Here is a 23,186-nt window from a genome sequence, read left to right as displayed (position 1 = left end):
TCAGACCGATAGATTCATCAGAAAGAGATATTGAGAAACAGCTGGGTAAATTGCATGACGAAGGTGAATTGCCAAATACTGGACTTTTTGCAGTGAAAACCGTGCTGAACTCTGTGAGAGACTTTGTCAGTCTTCTTTTGATCCAGTGGTTGAGAAGGATACTCCAGAAATTGTGCCACTTGAGAGGGAGTTTGAATTTGAGCAATGTTTAGTGGGGCATGAACCATTGGATGATTATTGGATTGGAGGCAAGAAGGAGATGGACGAGGAAGATGAGCTTCATGAAGAATCTCTAACTGAAATGAACATTTGCCAAGAGGCAAATCAGGAAACAGATTTGGCAGGGCCCTTGTTTCTTTCTTTACCTGAGCATGTGACTGCAGTAATGGTGACTCCTGGCGAGGCCTACGAGGAACAAGAGCCTACTAAAGGTTCAATGGCTGGAAATGAATGTATGGATTGTGGCAGACGATTTGGCAGTAAGCAAGGATTGGGAGTGCACAGGCATATGATCCATCCCATTGTTTGCGGACTGCTGGGGAGAGTTAATGGGGTTAAAAAAAGAAGGAAGAAGAAGCACAGTGGCTCAAACTACAACCTGAGGGGCTTAGCTCTACTGCATTGTCCTGCTGGCCCCTACAATTCCAGCAGCTCAAACTACGACTGCCTGAAATAAGACTGCTCCAGACGACAACTGCCAGCTACTCTAACTCGAACTGGGAGAATGCGGCTGAGGAAATAATCAAATAATCTTTGCGCAACACGTCATCGGCACCCTTTGATTCACCATGTTCCCATCCACGTGATCCTTCGACACCGGCATAACAGCCTTAATGATGCCACGTGCTGACCACTCTGTGCTCCCCAGTTGCTGTCACTGGCCATGTAGTGAGGAATTAAGTGAGGAAAAGGAAGGAGCAAATGGAAAAATCACCAACAGGCACACCAAGAAGAAGATTCCATTACTTGGGGGTGGGGGACTCAAGAAGGACATGGCGAAGACGTTGAACACAGGGCTTGTAGGGTGACAGCAGTCTCTCTGTGCAAATGTCCCTGGCAGCACTAATTTTAGGAATTAAGGGACATCTTATTCTTACATTGACCATGAAATGACGAATTAACCCCCTTGTCAACCCATAAGCCATTTTCATAAGAATTCTTTGTTTGCTTTTATCTTACCTGTGTAATGGCCTTTCTGTGTGGTCCGAATCATTACTTCTTGCCTCATTTCAAAACCCAAGCCGAACTATTCTCTTGTTGCTCTCATTGTTTGCCTATTACTTGCTGCTCCCACATGAATGGGCTTATCCCACATGGATATCTGTTTTACCGATTCATGTGAACTATTAATTTAAAAAAACAGCGTTCATGTTGAACCTCGCTAATATTCACTTTTGCTTGCGGGTGTGATGGGCTTCCAGGAGAAGAAGAACCGTTGTGCTCCCAGGATAAGGAAAGTAAACAAAGTGTTCTTGACACAAGCCTAAGGAAAGAACCTGAGACCTTCACATGCAAATCCAAAGTAGGTTCAACACAAGTGTGAACACTGATATGGACATTTTCTCAGAAGTGTCATTTTAAGCAGCATCTAAAAGATCAGAGACCGTAAAAATGTGCCACTTGGTCTGTGACGTCATTCCTTTTTCAAAAGCACATAATTATCAATTTGGTGCAAACAATGCAGAAGTGCTAATTTTTTGTTAAACAACTTTATTCAATCAGGTCGTTTTGAGAATTCATTTAGAATCTCACGTTAAAGATTATATCAATAAATGTCATTTTTGTGGAAAATAACTTGTCAATGCAAGTGGTGTGCAAAGGTACGCAATTCGCATTCTAAAAAAGCCTTGTATGTGCTCGAATTGTTTTGAAGCTTTTCCTATCATGGTTATACTGTAGGTGATTTGTAAGAGTTTGCCTAGTATGTAGTTTATACAGTTGCTCATCATCATTTTGTGTGCAGTCTGTGTTTGCTGGTTTGCATCATTGCTGTGAGTGTGACCGTGCTGCTGATGCAGTGCTCCCTGCTGGTTAAGGCAGGAATTTGTAATTTGTTTCTGGTGCTGGCGAATAGCTGCCTACTCTTCGCGAAGGACACCATGGGGTGTTTAATGTCCACCGACCAATGCTGGCAGACAGGATTCCCATTTAACGTCCATCTGAGGGACGGCGCACACATTGGTGAATCACCCTGCACAGTTGCTCAATCCATAGCAGATGTTTTTTTTTCCTCCTTTATTTCGGAATTATAATGCACATGAAACGTCATTTGGAGGATTTTATAAAAATCAAAAATAAGCTTTGCATTTTTCGACCTCGCAGAAAAAGTTATTGACGTTTATTGGAAAGGCAACTACTAATAACTTGTAACGAGAGTGAAGTTGATGGCATGTCATCACAAATCCCCATGCGTCCCAACTCAAGCAAAGTTGAAAGATGGCAAAAAGTTACAATATCATAATTTGAGTTTTAATTTTTTTATGTTGTACCCCCTGGTCCCCACCACCTTGGCCATGCTCCAGGGGTCAAATCCAAAAAATAGTTACATATTTCATGCACCCCCCCCCCCAATGGTAATTGCAAACACAAAGTTTTATGAAAAAAAAATGTGCACGTAATTGCATTTTTTTAGCTCACCTGGAACATATTTCCGGGGAGTTTATGGGATGGCCGTCATCCGTCAGTCCACAAATATTTGCAACGTCTTTTCTGAAACTACACATAGGATTTCGATGAAACTTTACCACAACGTTCATCACCGTGTATGTCCCAAACTTTTTTTCATGGCAATAAAAAAAAAAAATCGTGCCCGAAATGGGTCTACGGAGGTTGCCCCCATCCATCCGTCCATTGGGACCATACTCTGTGCAGAGCGTTGGTGCTTCCTAAGCAGTCTCCTTGGTTATTCGACACAACCCTGGATGGGTCGCCACTCCAACATAGGATGCCAGCAAGCTGGCACTCATTTTGCCAACCCCAGAAGGATGACTGGCAGAGTCAACCCCAGCTGGTATTAATTAAATAGCCGAGTGGGATTTGAACTCAGGATCCTCGAATCCCAAGCCCACCACCCGAACCATTAACCCAACACCAGGCATAGGTTGCTCCCCAAAGTAGGTATTTCCTTTCTTCTTAGAAACTATGCATACAATTCTGATGAAACTTGACTACAACAATCACCCGTGATGTACCGAAGTACGTTCATGGCATTAGAAAAATCGGGCTCCAAGGAGGTGTAAGGGGGAGGTGTTTTCCCCCAAAATATGCATTTGCATTCTTTTCAGAAACTACACACACAACTCCGATGAAATTTGACCACCGCCTTCATCACCCGTAATGTACCAAAGTTTGTTCACGGCATTAAAAAAAAATCCATAGGTATTTACTTTCTTCTCCGTTACATATTTTGTGGGTCATCCATGCCTACCAGTGGTTCCCTGGTTATCTTATCCATCCGCTACCAGGTGAGCACCCAGGGATATTGCCCCATGTTTTGGTATTTGACCTTTTGACCCCACCCCTGGGTGCAGTGCCAAAATGAATACCGCTCTCACACATTTTGTCATGTGGTGATAAAAACTACCAAGTTTGGTGTATTTATGCACAACAGTTTTGGAGGAGATATTGTGACGGACAGACAAAGGCATTAATATCCCCTCAATATCCCCTCATTAAAAAAAAAAATTTTAGTCAAAAAGCATGGGGATAATGACGTAGTTTGCAGAGAAATTCATATGCAAAAACTTCCAAACCCACTACTTCAAACCCTTGAAGTTATAAAAAATATATAGTGGGCCTTTCTGACTTGAATGGCAATTTTATTTTACTGCGTACTTCTGCCCAAAAATATTTTAAAAGCTCTTGGCATACATACAGTGACCCCCTCCTCCTCCTGCTGCTAAATTTACTTAATGATTTTGCTCCACTGGTCCAGGACAGGGGCCCAGAAATAGTTTCATGGGCCTTGGATGAAAGGAAGACTTTGTTCTCAATGTCAACTTCTTTTTCAGTATATGGCATTGAGAGGGGGATCATAATCTCCTGAGCAGAAATTGATTTATCACCATTCCCGTCACCCCAAATGTTAAGCGATTCAAGCAAATACACATGGTCTGAGGGTGCCAGCAAAAAAACCGGAAGAGCATCGGTATTCTGTCACGGTCAAATAACCACTGTTAGTTTCTTAATTTGCCAGTATTTCCAAATTGAAGTCTCATCTTGAGCAATGTCTATACAATGTATGTTTTCCGTCTCAAGCACACTTTGCCAGAGGCTGCTGCATTCGTACTGACAGCAAGGCAAGGAACTCGGACCTGGCAGAGGAAGCTGCTGCCCTACGGCAACATTGTATTCATGAATTTATACCGAGTGGAAGTGGTGAGTTTTCACTTTCTATCTGATTTAGCGCTGCAGTTCTCCACAGTTTTTTTATTTTTTATTTTTTATTTTTTTGCTTATGAATGTATTTTAAAGTACAGGGAAAGTTAATTTTCACAGAAACACATTTCATTGGTTATTAATGAGAGGAATGATGGAATTTTTTTTTTTCTTCTTTCTATGTAAACTTGAAATCAAGCTGATAATGTCATGTTGAGATTAAATTTCTTCAAACTATGATGGTAACAGTCAAAGCATTGTAACATGCAAGGGAATGGATGGAGGTTGGGGTGGGGATTGGGGGGTGGGAGGGCTGCCCTGGTGGTGTAATGAGAACCACTGCTGTTCAAATTTGTACTGTAGCCTCCATTTTCACAGGTGGGGCTTCGTATTGATGCACGTGAGGCCACCTGTAAATTATTTTTATACTGCAAGCCCATTCAGTAGGCCTGTGTCAACCTGTCTCCACTTCCCCTTCTTAGCCCTCTCCCATCCCCTGACTCAACCCCCACTTTCTATATCCAGCAAGTAACTTGGGCCTTTTTTGGCGAGGAAGGTGGGGTTGTATATAGTGTTGAGGTTCGTGGAGGAGCTAGAACACTGAGCAGATCAGGATGTAACAGAACAAAAAGAACAGTAGAAAGAGAGGGGAGGGGTGAGGGGAGCACACAAACAGCATGGTTGAGGAATAAAATAGAGGGAGACTCAGAGAAATAAGGGATGTGGGAAATAATGAGGACAAGGGGAAGACACCGATGGTGAATGGAGACTGCCACAAGCTCTCAATCATGGAAATGGAAGAGAAAACTGGAAAAAAAGAAAGTAGTGGGCTTGGGGTGGTTTAATGGGGGTAAAGAAGATAATGTTTTTGGATGGGAAATGACCTGAGATGAAGGAAATGACATCAGTTTTGAAGTCCAGGAGCTGTGCCACATGCACGTCGGGATATGCTGTCGTCGGCACTGGGACTCACTGCCCAATCGCTGGATTTATAAGGGGCAGCCTACAGAGGCTGAAATCAGTCAGAAAGAAATGGAGAGAGAGAGTAAAAGAGCTGGAAGGGTCGCTGTAGCAACTTGAACCGCCCAGCACTCGATTACCATGAACCTGCCCAGACCGGCGGTAGCCCCAATGGGAATCCACATGTGAGGATGGAGAGTGACATGTTCTGCACATCTTGGCATTGCTGACCACATCTCCCACCTTCAATTATCCCAAGTATTTTTTAAAAATCCTTCCTGCTTCAAGTTTATTGCTTATTTTGCAACACCACCCTCCCTCCCTCCCCCCCTCAATCTTGTATCCATCTCTAATCAGGCTCGTAACAGTAGGGTCCATTGAATATAAGATCAGTGGGTATCTTCAGGGCTCTGTTCGGGTTTTGGTACCTCGTCATGGAAATAGGGATTTGCTATTTATTTATTATTACTGTGCCGTGTTTTGGGTTAAGTACCTCTGCCACTGAAGGTGGACAGACGTTATGTCTACTTTTCTGTCTCTTTGTAAGCTAAGAGCAGGATATCTCAAGAAGTTATAGACAGATTCGGATGAAATGTGGTTGGCAGGTTGGGTCTGTGACGAGGACAAATTGATTCAATTTTGGTGAAGATCCTGATACACAAATTTTTTAAGTGATACTTCAACATTGAGAGATGGGGCCAAAAACTATATATAACACGACATCTCAAAAAGTTATGGGCAGAGAAAAGTCAATTCGATTTTGGTTCAGGTAAGGATGCAGATACAGTCTATCTGTGAGATACAAAACTTAAACTTCAGCCTGGCAGGTGTACGCGCTCTCCCGAGTTTGAGAACATGGCATGTAGCATTTGATATGAATGTTTCTTTTATCTGTGCTGACATTTGTGGAGAATTTTATAGAGATGGATATTTGCCAGCCATACTGTCACGCTGGTTGCAGCACCAGTTGAGACCATGTCTCCTTCTTGGTTAGTTTAAAGGAGGATGGCGGGGGGAGGGGAGCGTGACATGGTGGTGGACGTTAATGCCCACCCCCCCCCCAACCTCCTGAAAAAAAAATACCAATCAAATTTTTCAGACTTATGCTTTGTATAAAGGTTGACAGGATGGCCTTGAGGTACGCACACTCGCCTATAAACTGTCTAGACTGGGTTTGAATCCAGACAAAGCTGTAAACTGCAATCCCGGTGTTTCACAAGCAGGGTGATTCATCAATGTATGCGCCGTCCCTCGGATGGACGTTATGGGTGTCCCATCTCCCGGCATCAGTTGGTGGATGTTAGAGATCCCACCGTGTCCTTCGCGAAGAGTAGGCGAGCTATTGCTGGCACCATGGCCATATTCCTGCCCTAACTACATAGTCGAGCATCAGGCCTGGTCAGCCTGTCATGAGAGACTTGCGCCAAACACTTTCCATGGCTAACCCCACAAAAACGTGGGAATAATTGTGGGCATTATGGAATAAGTTGTGCTTTGTATCACTGCTTTCATTGTTTACATATAGGAATACCAAGGAAGACAAGAAGGCAAGAAAAATATGACCTCATGGCATATTTAAAGGAAAGCGATGGCAAATATATTTGTTTACAAGAACGAATGATAAATATGGTGAGAGAGGAACGGATGCTGGAGAGAGAGGAACAGAAGCAAACATGTCAGAGCGAGAGAGAAGCCACTGAGCGTTTGAATGGAATGTTCTGCAGCATTATGCAGCAACTTACAGCTGCTTTTGTTAACAGGTAAAAATGATTTTTCACCTGAGACATTTTAACCAGAAAGGTTTCAACGTGTGGAATATATATGTTGTTCGTCTTTCAGCTGCTCCCATTAGGGGTCACCACAGCGGATCATCCGTTATGATCCGCATACCGATTTGGCACAGGTTTTACGCCGGATGCCCTTCCTGACGCAACCCTGGTCTCCTCTTACAACACAGGGATAAGGATTGGGTTTCGCCATGATTCCGGGCTGCCCTACACCCTCTCATAGCGCGGCCGAGCGCAGAGCTCCCGTCCTCAAGCGATCCTCCAACCCAAGCCTCCGAGTAGCCGGATTACAGGCGCACGCCACTACGCCCGGTGTGTGGAGAAAATATATATATATATATATATATATATATATATATATATATATATATATATATATATATATATATATATATATATATATATATATATATATATATATATATATATATATATATATATATATATATATATATATATATATATATATATACATATATATATATATATATATATATATATATATATATATATATATATATATATATATATATACATATACATACACATACACATACACATACACATACACATACACATACACATACACATATACATACACATACACATACACATACACATACACATACACATACACATACACATACACATACACATACACATACACATACACATACACATACACATACACATACACATACATACATACATACATACATACATACATACATACATACATACATACATACATATATACATATATACATATATACATACATACATACATATATACATATATACATATATACATATATACATATATACATACAGGTAGCCGTTGCCTTACGACTATGATCGGTTCCGACCGATCGGTCGTAAGTCGGTCAACCTTTATTTTTACCTTTATTTATAGTGGACAGGCCTAGGTACTGTATTGGCCTATGCAAAAATTACCGTATGTATAATGATATAGTAATCATCTGTAAGTCATATTTTATCAACATTTTCTTTGTTCATTATTGTTATAACCATGGTTACAAAAAACATTTTTATTGTTACTGTATCACGTTTTTACGTTCGTCCGGTTTAAGTCAAACACTGCACATACTACAGTACAATTGGTTTAATATTTGCAAAAACATACAAAAAATAGAAAAGCATTTTACAGTAGTTACAAAAAGTACTAAATTAATAAAATACAAAACATAAAAAAATGGATCGTTTCAACGCCGACTTCCCATCATGCAATCGTCCGCGCTTGGACGGTTTGCAAAACACGGAACGGATGTCGCACGCAGCGTCCCGTGGAGCGATCGTTTCAACGCCGGCTTCCCTTCATGCAATCGCCCGCACTTGGGCGGAGATGCGGAGCATTCTTGTCGTAAAGTGGTCCTGGTCGTCAAGTCGAACAGTTGTAAGTCACATAGGTCGTAAGTCGACGACTTCCTGTATGTGTATATATATATATATATATATATATATATATATATATATATATATATATATATATATATATATATATATATATATATATACATATATATATATATATATATATATATATATTTTTTTTTTACATAATTACATGTTTTTTCTTTTATGGTGTGAAAAAAAGAAAAAGAACCTGTTTGTTGTTTTTTTTATAAAAATATATATAGTTTGGTTGCAGAACAGTTGATGCATTATCCATTGTTTTGTCTCAACCTATGTACTTTAAAGGAGGAAACAACAACCCACGTTGTAGCAACAGCATTTGGATGGGGCGTTTTTGTACACATGATCGAGGCTGATGGAAGAGCGAGAGCAGAATGGAAGGGAACAAAATGTAAAGGGGGAAATGCCAAGAGCAGAGTGGGAAAGAGAGAGCACAGTGTGGGTGAGGAAATGTGGAGGTGAGCAAACTGAATGAAACACAGCAAGAAGAAAAAGGGGAAAGTGGGAATGAAAAGGAAAAGGAATAAACCAACAACTAACAAATAAAATGAGGTGAGGGAGAAGGGGGAAAGAGACATTGGTGTAGCTTTCTATAAAATGATATTCTGGCTGGGTGGGCTCTCAGCTGTTTAGCCTGGGTTCAAAATCTTTACCCATCTATAAACTGTCATGATGTCAAACCTCGACTCTTATTCTGCAACCGGTCCAAATGGCATCAGCCCTCATTTTCTAAAAAAACCTGCTCTGTTGCTCTTGCTCACCCTCTCTCTGTTCTATTCACCCTCTCATTTGCTCAAGGTCATCTGCCATCTGCTTGGAAATCAGCAAACATCACTGCTCTGCAGAAAAAAGGTGCAAAAACAGATCCTTGCAACTACAGACCAATTAGCCTGCTACCAATGATTAGCAAGGTCATGGAATCGTCATCGCTTCAGACATCAAATCCTTTCTCTTCTCCAATGGCTTGATTTCGGACCTTCAATTTTGATTTAGACCAGGTCACTCAACTCTTGACAATTCCACTTCTGCTTTCCCAACAATGGATGGAGGTCCTCAATGCCAAAGATGAGATCAGAGCCATCTCCCCAGACATATCATGAGCTTTCGATACGGTCTGGTATCTCGAACTGCTCACCAATCTCTCTTCTTATGGTATCCAAGACAATCTCCACTCATGGCTCGTGGACTTCCTCTTCTGTCAAGGCTCTTAATGGAATTCTCTCATCTTCTCTTCCCGTCCAGGCTGGAGTTCCTCAAGGCAGTGTTCTTGGCCCTGTGCTTTTTCTGGTTTTCATCAATGATCTCTCAGATTCCCTGGAAAATCCTCTTTATCTCTTTGCTGATGACTCCACCCTCTACCGTACCATCTCTCATCCCTCTGATCGGTAGGCAGCAGCCTCTTCACTCTCAGCAGACCTGGATTTATCTAAGAATGAAGGAAAGATAAATGGGAAAATTAGCCAATTCGACTTGTACTCCATGTCAACTTATAGGCCAAAACGTATGGTAGTTTATAAAAGCTCAAAAGTAACATGCTCCCCTTCTTCGACTTGAGTATCTTCAATGAGTTTAAATGCAGAGCAAGAGATGTCACCGAGGCTCGTGTTCCCTCTGACTTCATCTCCAGGTGTTTTCATTAGACTCTGTGATTGAGTAAGTAGTTTGAAGAGGTGAAAATTAAGACCTATGAACCCTACCCATGTTGAATCCTAGATGAGTTTGTGCTTGCAAAGCTCATTCAAGCAAGTGAATTAGATTTTGTAACATGGTTGTGTGGAACACCTGAACATGGTGTTCCCAGAAAACTCACACCAAACTGTGCTGAGGTTATAAAGCTTCATAGGCTGGCAGAACGGAATAAAAACATGATGCACTCAAAAAAAAGCCCTGATGTGGATGTATGGTCTTTGACTGTGGTGCGGATACATCCATTGATGGATCAAAACTCTGCACTCTGGTTGAAGCACTCCCTGAAGATTGGAATCCACAATCTTACCATAGCATTTCGTGATATTAATTATTGATTACCACAAGAAAGCAAAATATTGCCACATCTGAGGCTCACTAATGTGATATGCCTCAACACCGGGATCCTTTGTCCCAGGAAATGGCTGATCGGTTTCTAACCTATGACTGCATTCAATTATTCTCTAACTTTACCGATCTCCAAATGAGTCAAAATTGACAGAACATGCATGGGAAGCAGATGGATTGAACACGCTTCTTACCTTTTTAAAGGTTTCTTTATAGCTAGCAAAGGTATCTGGTGTTGCCGGGCAATGCTGGGTCCCTCCGCCCATCCCACCCCCTTTCCCTCCAGACTCCCACCCCACCCCTTGCCCTCCCTCCTCTTCCCACCACCCTCCCCTCTCTCTGAACTCCTTCTCCATCCCTTCCCCTTCCAGACTCCCTTCTCCTCCCTCTTCCCACCTCCTCCTACTCCACTCCCCTTCCCATCCCCTCCCACCTCTCTTAATTACTTTTTTTTTTTTAAAGAAGTTAAAAAATATTTCCAGGCAAATTTCCCGGTGGCCTCCCGACTAATTAATTATTATCGATAGCAGTTCCCACCCAATGGGTGGGTCGAGTTTGTGCATTACTTGGTGAAATATGTGTAGTCTGTGTTTCATAAGAAGACGATCAATGTTTGTGTGGTGTGCACTTAAAAGGTTCGAGATGGTCTAAAGGGTACGTTACAATTGTTAGCGTCTCAGGGGTCGAAAGGGTCTCAACTCTCAAACATCTCAAAAAGAGTCTACAAAGGTCCAAGTGCTCTCAAGCTCTAAATGGTCAAGGGTCCAAACTGTCTAATCTGTCTGAAGTGTGTAAGAGATCTTATGGGTCTGAAGGGTTTTAAAAGGTCTTTGGGGTCTTCAGGATAATTGAGGTATGAAAGAGTCTTTGAGGTCATAAGGGGTCTTTATATTAGGGTTTCCAGTGTCTTAAAAGGTCTTCAGGGTCTTTAAAGGCTGAGGTTGGTGGTGGATGAAAATGCCCTGAGGACATTCCCTGAGTCAGATTTGGTCTGTGTGCCGAATGTGGTGGTTGTTGGCCCAGTGGTCTTTGCAAAAAATGTGGACAGACAGACAGACGACTTATTTTATTTATTAGATGAATATGGGGGAAAATGTGGATGAGACGAGCAGTTTTGAACAAACCAGGAGAATCAACAGACACGACAGAGAAGGGAACACACAAACTTGTATACAATGAAATGAATAAAACCTAACCCACACGAGGCACCACAGATCACACTTGTATAAATATTAAAATTGCAGCCGAGGACTTTCCTTTGACTGTGTGGTGTAGATGCAGAACTCCCTGTCGCCCGTTTTCAATGCAGGAGCGAAACGGCAAGCCAGATATGAAATGAGCCAACGATGAAGGAAGCCAACGATGAAGGAAGCCAAGAATGATGTGAACCAGCAACGTACACCAACGAAGAAGTAGCACCTCGGGACGAGCACCTTGAATTGGCCCTCATGACCCTCTCTGTAGGCGCTTCTCCTTCACCCAACAATCCTCCTGCATGCCAGGAGCTCTCTGGTGTGTCCTTTCTCTCCAACTTCATCCTTCTTTCGAACCACTCCTTATGGGTGGGACAGCCCCAATAAAAATAAATCCATTGCCTACTTCCAGGCTGTGTAGTGCATTACTCCGCTGTGGCTGGGGCACACACTGGCCAGACAGATTGTAACGGCCTTTTTGCGATGCGGTTTCCTCATCTGACTCTGCCCACAAACGAGAGTTTATGCATACAATATTACCCTTTCTATAAATTACATATGCTGCATCTTCAGCGTCACGTGTATAAAAACGACTTACTCTGACAGGTCCCTGTTATATGACAATCTAACCTACTCAAAACGCATGACCATGTTGCACTTTCCAGTCTTACTATGAACCCCCACCCCCCTTCCCCACAACATTATTCAGTCCTGAATCGGCAACTGTTTGGGGTATGTTTCCCTCCACCTCTCAGTCAGCTAACTGTCTCCGATTGCATATACAACAACTTGTGGACTGTACTCGACGACTGTTTCTCCCCAGACTAGAATCACAGCAGCTCCACTTCGACCTGACTCATGGGTCATTGCTTTTTCAACGACCATATTCAATGCAAGTAAACCACCATATTCAACTGCCATATGAGGGTCTTTAACAGCAAAGGGTAACTCCTTTTACTCAGGCAAGTAAATGTTCTCTTGATCACATTGAGCATTTGGGAGGTCACCAGGTCTTATGCCTGGTGTTGGCTTAATGGTTAGGGTGGTGGGCTTTGGATCCCAGGTTCCTGAGTTCAAATCCCGCTCGGCTGTTGAATTTATACCAGGTGGAGTTAACTTGGCCTGTCATCCTTCTGAGGTCGGCAAAATGAGTGCCAACTTGCTGGTATACTGTCGGAGTGGCGACCCGTCCAGGATTGTGCCCAATAACCAAGGAGACTGCTCAGGCAGCACTGACACTCTGCACAGAGGATGGTCCCAATCTCCACCTCCTCCTCCTCCTTCACCAGGTCTTGTTAACTACGGCACTGAAGAGACATGTTGGTGGAATTTGAACATGCTGGAAGAGGCATCTTCTTCCACTGATTATTCTTCTGTTTCTTTTCTTTTTCTTCTGTTATAATGAACCAGCTGCTCATGGAGCAGGTTCATGACTGCGAGTATATGACGGTAATGATGCGCATGCATCTGGATTAAATTTGATTGAACTGTGTTTTGAATGACTCCAACGAAGAGGTCGTGGTCCATGATGGTGGTACCTGACGACCTGGATCCAATTACGGAGGGTCTGGGGGAAAGAAAAATTGTCTGAGTGCCGGGCTCTTGGAAAGTGCCGGGTCAGTCATCTCTTGGAAAAAGCATTGAGATCCTTGAGTTCTTGCATCACCATATTGTAAATACTCGGACTTGCTGATCTCCAGTCTCCACCAAGCCATTGTTGATGTTGTACAGTGTATCAAGCCTGATGGTCTTCCTTTCCTCCAGGCTTCTCCATCTGACGTCACTCAACATTTTCTCCACACATCCTGGCGTCTTATCACCATAGATACCACAGACGAATATAGCGGCCCTTCTCTGGACTTGTTCTCCTTGCTGTGCTTCCTTCTGGAGATATGGAGTTCATGCTACTGATGTCAGGTTATCTATGAAGGTGACACCAAGGAACTTGCAGTTCTCATGAGTGTTCTGAGGGGTCGATCTGCTTGAGCAGGGACTACTCTGTCCTATGAGTCTGTTTGGTCCTCCTAGTTTGGAATGACAAATGAAAGTGAATTTTCAACAGATTAAATTCCATCCGCCACCTGTTCTCCCACTGCTCAAGCAACGGAAGCTTGACAGGTCATCTTGGAGTTCTCAGCGGTGATCCTATCCTTACGCGACATTTTCTTGAAGAGTAGTTAATCATCCTCAAAAAGCTAAGTGTGTGACGTACAAGCACACTGGCTCAAGGCTGTAAGAGGTCTGCATTTATGAAGGTTCAGTAAGAACAGAGGTCCAAGAACTTGTATGGTACGCTACTTTCTTCGTCCTCCCTACTTATCATTTCGAGAGATTTCAGTTTCCATGATGCAGTGCTTGGGCGCCTTATCGGTTGCCAAGGTAAACAAGGCCCAATAATTAATTAGCGTAACCTTCCGTTGCAGCAAGTCAGAATAATGAGATAATCGTGCTCAATTGTAGAGCTGCTGCTGATGCTTTCGTTGCCAGGGTAGAGCTGCTGATGCTGATGCTGATGCTATCGTTGCCAGGGAAGTGAATACATCCAATAAGGCGGCGCGCACGGCATTATGGGATAGCTCTGAAAACCTATCGGTTCCATCAGCGTCCTCTGAAAAACTGCACGAGCTGTTCAAATGTTGTGCAAATGTATTTTTCCATGACGGTATAATGAAAAGCAGAGCACGAGGATGTGAGTCGAGGCAACAGAGGTTGTGCTTTTTATACATTTATTCATTTCCGAGTTTCCGAGTCGACATTTCCTTCTCATAGTCTTTGTTTGCCCGGGGTAATCATATTGATTTGGGATCCGGAGATCCTTTCGTGTCTGGTGAATGAATGACATGAAATGGGAATGAATAATATAAAAAAAAACAACGGCACGTACAAGACGGACGTTTTGTCTGTCATCGGTGGTTGTCAATGGAATCGAAGTTGATGCGGGATAGATGGATGTTCTGAAATTAGAATCGGACACCTGGGAGTCGCAGACTGCAGGTGCGGAACAAGCAGGTACGTCCCGTCCCGTCCCGATGGCCCGGTCTTGTGGAAGGCGAGATGATCTTTGATCAATATTCAATACGTGTTTACCGGAGCGCAATTGATCACCTGTTCATCTTGGTTTTGTCACAGTGTGTGTGTGTGTCCTCTTACATCTTTTGTTGTCTGTTTATCTTCAGTACGCGAATGGTTTGTATTGAAACACGTGTGTACTTTATGCGTTAAAATGAGTTAATTGCGTGAAAAAGAAAAGTAATTTACGATTTTTGCCAAACTGATTTGTTACGAAGATGCATAAGGGGCCATCGATTTATTACAATGTAAACCCCCTAAGGGGCCATCTATTTATTACAATGTAAACCCTCTAAGGGGCCATCCTATTTATTACAATGTGAACCCCCCAAAGGGGCCATCCTATTTATTACAATGTAAACCCCCTAAGGGGCCATCTATTTATTACAATGTAAACCCTCTAAGGGGCCATCCTATTTATTACAATGTGAACCCCCCAAAGGGGCCATCCTATTTATTACAATGTAAACCCCCGAAGAGGCCATCCTATTTATTACAATGTGAACCCCCCAAAGGGGCCATCCTATTTATTACAATGTAAACCCCCTAAGGGGCCCTTCATTTATTACAATGTAAACCCCCTAAGGGGCCCTTCATTTATTACAATGTAAACCCCCTAAGAGGCCATCCTATTTATTACAATGTAAACCCCCTAAGGGGCCATCTATTTATTACAATGTAAACCCTCTAAGGGGCCATCCTATTTATTACAATGTGAACCCCCAAAGGGGCCATCCTATTTATTACAATGTAAACCCCCTAAGGGGCCATCTATTTATTACAATGTAAACCCTCTAAGGGGCCATCCTATTTATTACAATGTAAACCCCCTAAGGGGCCCTTCATTTATTACAATTTAAACCCCCTAAGAGGCCATCCTATTTATTACAATGTAAACCCCCTAAGGGGCCATCTATTTATTACAATGTAAACCCCCAAAGGGGCCCTTCATTTATTACAATGTAAACCCCCAAAGGGGCCCTTCATTTATTACAATGTAACCTTATTACAACGTAACCCTCCAAATGGGTCATTCATCTATTACAACGTAAACCAACAAAGGGGCCATCCTATTTATTACAATGTAAACCCCCTAAGGGGCCCTTCATTTATTACAATGTAACCCTACTAAGGGGCCATCCTATTTATTACAATGTAAACCCCCTAAGGGGCCATCCGATTTATTACAACGTAAACCCCCTAAGGGGCCCTCCTATTTATTACAACGTAAACCCCCTAAGGGGCCCTCCTATTTATTACAATGTAAATCCCCTCAGGGGCCATCCTATTTATTACAACGTAAACCCCCAAAGGGGCCATCCTATTTATTGCAATGTAAACCCCCTGAAGGGGCCATCCTATTTATTACAACTTAAAACCCCTGAAGGGGCCATCCAATTTATTACAATGTAAACCCCCTCAGGGGCCATTCATTTATTACAATGTATACCACCAAAGGGTTCATCTATATATTACAATGTATACAACCTAAGTGGCCACCTATTTATTACAATGTAAACCAATTAAGAGACCGTCTAATTGTTGCATTGTAAACCCCCTCAGGAGCCATTTATTTATTACAATGTAAACCCCCAAAGGTCAGGTCAGGAAGGAGAGCAGTGCGCCACTGCATCCACTTTCTGCCAGTACTCCAGGGGCCTCCGTTTGGCCATCCCCCTGGAAGATGCTTGGTGCATCCGCATCTCTTGAGATTCCGATGCATCAGTTACAACCATGAGGCACATGGTCGGCCCGTTGGCCTCCTCCACTCACAAGACTCCCTCGCTGAGAAATTCTGTTGAGCAGGATCAGCATCAGGAAAATGAGATGTCCATACAGCCGCAGCTGACGCTCACAAACTATACAGGTAACAAATCTCATTTGAGTCTCTCTCAGCAACACAAGTGTTGGACACAAAGTCTGACCAAAGGTAAGGATTCTCCGAACAGACCTGGAATCGGAGGAGTTAAGTCTCAGTCTCAGATCCCTGGTCAGATTCCAACTCTCACATCTGTAGAGCAGAATTAGAAGCACCAAGTGCTTTAAAAATCGGACTTTCGTCCTCCTGCATAGGTACCAACAGTGCCACACTCCATGATGCATTACTCTCCAGGCCAGGCCCAGATGTCTATTAACCTCTGGCTCACGACATGCCGAGACATGAATATCACTGCTAAGGGAAGTGAATCTCTCCATGACCTTAACATCTTCACCACAAACTGATCTAGACAAGATAGCAGCATCCAAGATGTCATTGAAAGCCTGGATCTTAGTTTTGACCCAGGAAACCCTTAATCCCAATGGCTCATTCAGGTTAGGGTTCGGGCTCATTCATTGCTTTGAGGGCCCCCATAAGGATATCCAGCATCTCCACAAAGATGACTGCATCATCTACGAAATCAAGGTCAGAGATCTTGACATTCCCAAATGATGCGCTGCAGCTTGAACTCTCTGACATCCTCACCATAATCCAGTCCATACAAGCACTGAAAAGTGTGGGGGCCAGTACTCACCCCTGACGAACTGAAGCAACAACTGGAAATAAGTTGGAGATGGTATCACCACATCTCACAGCACTCTCAGTATCAGAGTGTAATTCAGAAATCAGATTGATCAGTTTTGTTGGCACCCCATGAAGACGGATGCCTCCAGAGGTCATCCTTATTCACTGAATTGAACGCTTAGCAGAGATCAACTTAGGCTGCGAGCAGCCCTTGCTAAAACTCTCGTTTCTGTTCGGTGAGGACCCGAAGAGCAAGGATACGGTCAATCACTGACCTCTTTGCTGTAAAGTCTGACTGCACTGAAAGCAGCATCATCCCTCAGTAGCTGTTGCCATCTTGGTGATTACACTTCCCTTTCCAGAGAGGGACTACAAGGCCCTCTTCCAGTCAGTTGGGATGAGGCCTGTGTTCCAAACAGAACACGGAACTACATGTGATGACACGAGTGCAGCATTTCCACCAGCCTTGAGAAGTTCAGCATGGATACCACAGATCCCAGGAGCTTTACCCCCTTTCAACTGATTCACCGCAGCCTGTGTTTCCACAAACGAAAGTGGTTCACAGTTCATTGGAGGGTCAGCAATCAGGATAATTACACCATTGACGTCCAACTCAACAACTGGTTTATCAGCCTGGTACAGCCGCTCAAAATAAGCGACCCAGCAGACCTTCATGGACTCCTCTGTTAAGAGCCCACCACCCTCTGCTCTAACTGCAGTACACTGAGGGATGGGCTTGGAGGAACGCAATGCACAAATTCCTTTGTAAGCACGACGAGAATCACTTGACCACATGTGATGCTCTTCTCCTTTACAGATTCCTCTCACATCGGCCTCCTTATCCACCCTCAGCACACATACAGTTTTATGCCTCAACTCCCTGAACTGCTGAGCTCTGCCATTAAGCCTGGTCCTCCAGCTCTGGTCAATGGTATCCAGTGTCCCTTGGGAGACAAAGTTCTTCTTCGCCTGACGGTGAGTTCCAAGACATCCACCAGCAACATCAAGGATGGTAGTCTTGAAGGCACACCACAACTCTTCAAGATTCCCTGAAACTCTTCAAGATTCCATTGCCTCCTTGCTGTGAGTTGTGTGTTAGCTCTCATACGAGCCTCGACCAAGGTATACAAAAAAAACAAAAAAAAAAAAACACTCAGACTCCCCAAAACCTCATTCATCCTGTTCGCAAACTCCTCACCCTCCCTCTCAACCAATCAACCGCCATGATCTCACCACTATCCGGTCTCCGAACCTCAGAGAGTGCTTCATTGCCGATGTTCAAACGCTGGAGCTCATGATAGCATAGACAGGTGATCATCCTCTCTTAGGGATTAGTCCTTAGGCTATTTTTCAGGAGAGGCTTAAAATGAGTTTTCGTGGCCAAGTCTGGCATATTAGGTTTCTTGATCTCATTTTGTTGGTTTATATACTATAAAAAATATTAGACCGGGGAACCTTCTCAAAAAGGTCCAAACTATGAGAAAAATGGCATTTTCCAAAATGGCCACCATGAATTTTCACGAAATTAATTTTTAAGTTATCTCAACTTCTAAATGTCCAGGAAATAGAATTTAGTTATCTAAACTTTGGTTTTTGGGGTCAAGAAATCAAATTACATACATTTCAACCTCCTATATTAATTTTTTTGTCAAATAAGTCAAAATTGAGGCATTTAAATGCCAAATACCATTTCATAATGGATATTCTGGGATAGTGATACAATGCTGTTTGTATTCATTTTCGTATTGCCGTTAAGTTCCATATTGTATCAATGCTGTTACAATCACTGATTGTTTTCTTGAATGTTTTATGTAAATATGACAAAGACGAATTCAATAGAAAGTATTTATTATACATTGCAGACAAATAACTCGCAATCATATATGCACTAGCCCACCGGCAGGTAATCATACAAAATCATCTGTGTACCGGAACATGCACTCATTTAGTGTAAGTGTTCTGTAGTATATGTGCATGCATTCTTCCAATGTCTAAATAATGCATTCATTCAATGTCACTGTCGTCACTTGTGGCAATATCTTCTGTGTTGCAGCAGTCGTCGCTACACATGCATACTACCATACACGCACGTCCCTGTTGTCTACATCGACATCTCTTCGTGCTGCACGGAGTGGAAGATTTGCAAGAACACTTGACGAGATCCAGCACTTTACTTGGTGCATGTGGTTGGGACATCCAAACAATGGATATGTCACCTCTATGAACAGCCCAACCGTGGCCATGCGGGGAAGGGGCTTCCATTTCTCTTTCCAGGCTTCTCTTCCAGATAGCAGTCTGATAGTTCACTCGGCAGATATGCATAATTGCGCTGTCATGACATAGAGGTAGCTTGGTGATATCTGTTGTGTGTCTATTCCATTTTTCACTGCGTACATCGTTTGTGTTGCTATGTTGCGATGAATGGTACAGGTGATATATCACCTTCTCTGTCCGCTTCAGTGTTTCATCATCTGGATCAAAGTTCTCTTCAAGTGTCTTCATGGTCTGGCAGAATTCGTCATTTCCTTCCAGAAGGTTCAGTGATAATTTCTTTCCATGTCCAGCGAATCGACTTGTGGAATCACATCCACTGAATGCATGCATTCCAGGTAGACCAGCACATACATCAGGACCTAGATTTTCAGCAATACTCATCACATTGATGTACGACCACGCCTTGTTCTTCTGTACTCTGAAGAGCAGTGGTAGTTGTTCTTTGAAACAGAGGAAAACCGACAGCACCAAGACATCTGTATCAGGTGACCTGATCAGGATTGGTGTATCAATTTCTAAGTTGGCATGTTTCGCATGCAGGAGAAGACTGGTGTCGGCCTCTTCATGGTCACATGTGAGGTCATCTTGTGGCACGCTAGCATTACATCCTGCATCACTTCTGGCTAAGCGGACGCATGTCTTGCCCGATGTAACGTACACTGTTCTGTTAGCTAGCAGTGTAACAAATTCACCATCTCCATCATCTGTCCACGTCTTCAGCAGGAACGTGAGAAGCTCCTCCTTGTAGGGTCCACATCATAGAGCTTTCTTGTACTGCTTGGGGATTGGTTGGTTCCCAGACTTGATGCTGTAGTGGAGTACTCCTACGACGTCATCTTTCCGTGCATGCTCGGCATGCTTTATGGAGACCAATGGATATGTATCCACAACCCAGTGAACAATGGCTGCATTCCCTGTTCCTTTAAGCAGCAACTTGAAAACCTGCAGTGCCAGATGATCGTACGTGTTCTTTGGATCCAATGACTGCAGTACAGCCATAACGTCTACTATGTGTGTTGTGTTGGGTGGCAGAGGGAGTGATACAGTCCATAGCCATTGAGCATAGTTACAAGGTCTGTTCTACCAGTGACTCTCTGGATTGCCATTGCGAGAGCCACATGTTTTGGAGTTAGCACACGGCCATTCCTAGCAGCATACAGAATGTCCTGGCATATGGACATGACTTTCGTCTCATGGGTTTCATCATCAGTGTACTCTTCTGTATATTCGCCACGACCGGACAAGATCCAGGATATCATATTAATGAGTACAGGTGGCGTCATGGACTTTGCTTTGGCATGTGTACAGTGGTCTGGTGTTGGTGGCCATTCTGTTTTCGCCACATTCTTTAGTTCACGATGAATTTGCAAAGCCAGCATGAAGGCATCGTGCATGTGTGTTGGGACATCACTTGTTGATGAAGTGATTTCCTTCTCGAATTGTTCTTGTAGCACTGTTGTCACTGCTCGGAAATCGTGCACTAATTTTCCGACATCAAGCCCAGAATTGAAGAGAAGTTGTGGCGCATTCTTCTGGGGCTGGTTATGGAAAACCAGTTGGTCTCTGAAGTGCTTCACTAGCTTTTCCTTAATGTGTTTGATCAAGTTTGGATGTTGATCTGAATCAACTTGGTGTTTATTGAGAGATGCAGCGTACAAACTGCGCACTGTACCCATGTCGCACACGACCACATCTTCAACTACATTCTTCTGTATCAAAGAAACAATGTCATGAAATGCTTCAGTAGCTTCACCAGAACCACTTGTCATCGGATTCTTCACTTGACTCCTGACAACTTTGATGTACTTGTTATAATAGGAGTCATGTTTTGGAACATCACCAGCAATCGCATCATCGCCACCACGTGCACCACCACCGAACTTGTACAGAATCCATGTGTCTCCTTTTGTTTGGGCAGCTTCTCTCAACTTCTCTACTGTAGTCTGAAGTGTGAATGGTTTTGCTGGGTGTAGTTTGCGACGATCTTGTGTGTCTTTCACAAATTGTTGTTGACAAATAATGCATTTATCTAAGTCTGTATGGGGTGCAGAAGAGCGTGTGAGTCTTTTTTGCGGCGAGCATCCTTGGCCATCATCTGTGGTAGTCGCATCGGCAGCTCTTTTCCTTTCGACTATCGAAATCTCCTTCTCTAATGTGTAGGACTTGTAGCAATGCTGGTGACGGATGATACTGCATACTTCGACTGGTAATGGATGAGTTCCTTCAATGTATGGACGTAGTTAATCATACGCATGGTCTTTTTGTCGCTTTGCAGAATCACATAGTTTTGTCCAGGTTCCTTCTGTGAATGTTTGTTCCTTCCCTGGTGCAGAACTGTACTCATGGCAGACACACTCATCCCATCTTATGTTCACCATACCTGCAAATATATAAATAGTATATAAAATATAATATTGTTGCGGTCTTCGCGCCCGCCGGCGTGCTGACGGCCACGTAACTCGAATCGCGGCACGTCGCCCACCGGACGGACAATCCAGTCGTGACCCTCTCGGACTAACGCCGGGAACCAGTCACGGGTGGACCTTTCGGTCTCACCGCGATCGAGCCAATCAGCCCCCACGTGGGATAGGGTTGCTCGCCAAATTCGACCTACCTAAGTACCCACGCGGAGGGTAGACCGGGCGATCGCACCTCGCCGCAGGTCGACTTCGGACACGGGCCACTTAAGCGACCCGTTCCGTACTATCAGAATAACCGAGCGGTGTTATCGTCGACCTCGACGGTTCGATTAATTATCGGGCGTATTCAGCCCACTACCAACCCTTTACGTGAAGCAAGATGAGGATTCAATGGAGGAAAAGACGAAGCGAAGCGGGAGAACAGTTCAACAATAAAGCACATTTATTCGCGGCACACGGGAAGCACACAAATACAATTCCACCAAATGCACACAAAAAAAGAAAACACAATTCCATTTACACAAAAAGCAAATATAAAAGTGAGAACACAGTGCAGAGCTAATACCGACTACCGAGCACACGGCAACACTTATACAATTCTACTTCACAGACGGCGCCGACAACACATACCCAAAACCAAGGAAAGAATACCCTCAAGAATGAGGCAGGCCTGAGGCCGAGACCGGGTCGCGCCTACCCGTCTGGTGATGAGACGCGGAGCGGCGATGGCGCCTCACTCCGCGGGCCTCGCGGACAGTGCCAGGCAGGGGGTGGGAAAAGGGGCCCCCTTGGTCGCACTATCTCAGCGCGGGGGGAAACAGGAGGGGGTTGCTGATGCTCGGGGTATAGAGGATCTTTATTATCCCTGGTGTGCGTCTCCACCTCGGCCAGGTCGCGCTGCCGGCCTCCCTCGGGCGTGCAGCTCCTGGCACCGACGCGAGCACCCCCTCGTCTGCCTTCGCCGCTGCCGCCTCTCCGCCTCTGGACTCTCCACCCTGGACTCTTCTTTGGGCTCCCCTCGTTCGACTCTCTTCAGCTTCTCCAGCTACTGCAGGCTTCGGGCTCCAGACTTCCACACTCGACTCTCCACCCTCCGACTCCTTCTCGATCTGCTGACTGATGAACACCGTCCTTT

At 43.8% G+C, this 23,186-nt stretch overlaps 2 protein-coding genes and 1 pseudogene across 9 annotated transcripts in view; 2 read left to right on the top strand and 1 right to left on the bottom strand.

The window, feature by feature from the left end:
- LOC147025108 (uncharacterized) overlaps positions 1-2,507 on the top strand; it is a 125,055-nt gene extending 122,548 nt beyond the window's left edge. Inside the window, exon 4 of the mRNA XM_085885727.1 lies at positions 1,422-2,507. Coding sequence (XP_085741853.1) covers positions 1,422-1,543 — 122 coding nt within the window. The 3' untranslated portion in view covers positions 1,544-2,507. The remainder of the gene's footprint in view (positions 1-1,421) is intronic.
- Positions 2,508-6,920: 4,413 nt separating this feature from the next.
- The window catches only part of LOC147025103 (uncharacterized), a 67,535-nt gene continuing 51,269 nt past the window's right edge, over positions 6,921-23,186 (top strand). For 4 of the 8 annotated variants that reach the window (XM_085885731.1, XM_085885734.1, XM_085885729.1 and 1 more), the window contains exon 1: positions 14,507-14,794. Coding sequence is in view for 4 of the 8 variants with exons in the window: in XM_085885729.1 (XP_085741855.1) it covers positions 14,731-14,794 (64 nt within the window). In the remaining 4 variants the exon portion in view is untranslated. Of the gene's footprint in view, positions 7,098-14,506; positions 14,795-23,186 lie in introns of those variants that run through there. The other 4 variants (XM_085885735.1, XM_085885728.1, XM_085885730.1 and 1 more) reach the window with 3 other exon arrangements.
- On the bottom strand, positions 7,298-7,438 carry LOC147025107 (signal recognition particle RNA; annotated as a pseudogene).

The sequence above is a fragment of the Eptatretus burgeri genome, chromosome 6, assembly GCF_056783735.1.
Source record: "Eptatretus burgeri isolate ZD-2024b chromosome 6, Ebu_testis_v1, whole genome shotgun sequence".
Taxonomy (NCBI): domain Eukaryota; kingdom Metazoa; phylum Chordata; class Myxini; order Myxiniformes; family Myxinidae; genus Eptatretus; species Eptatretus burgeri.
This window is presented reverse-complemented; position numbering and strand designations above follow the sequence as displayed.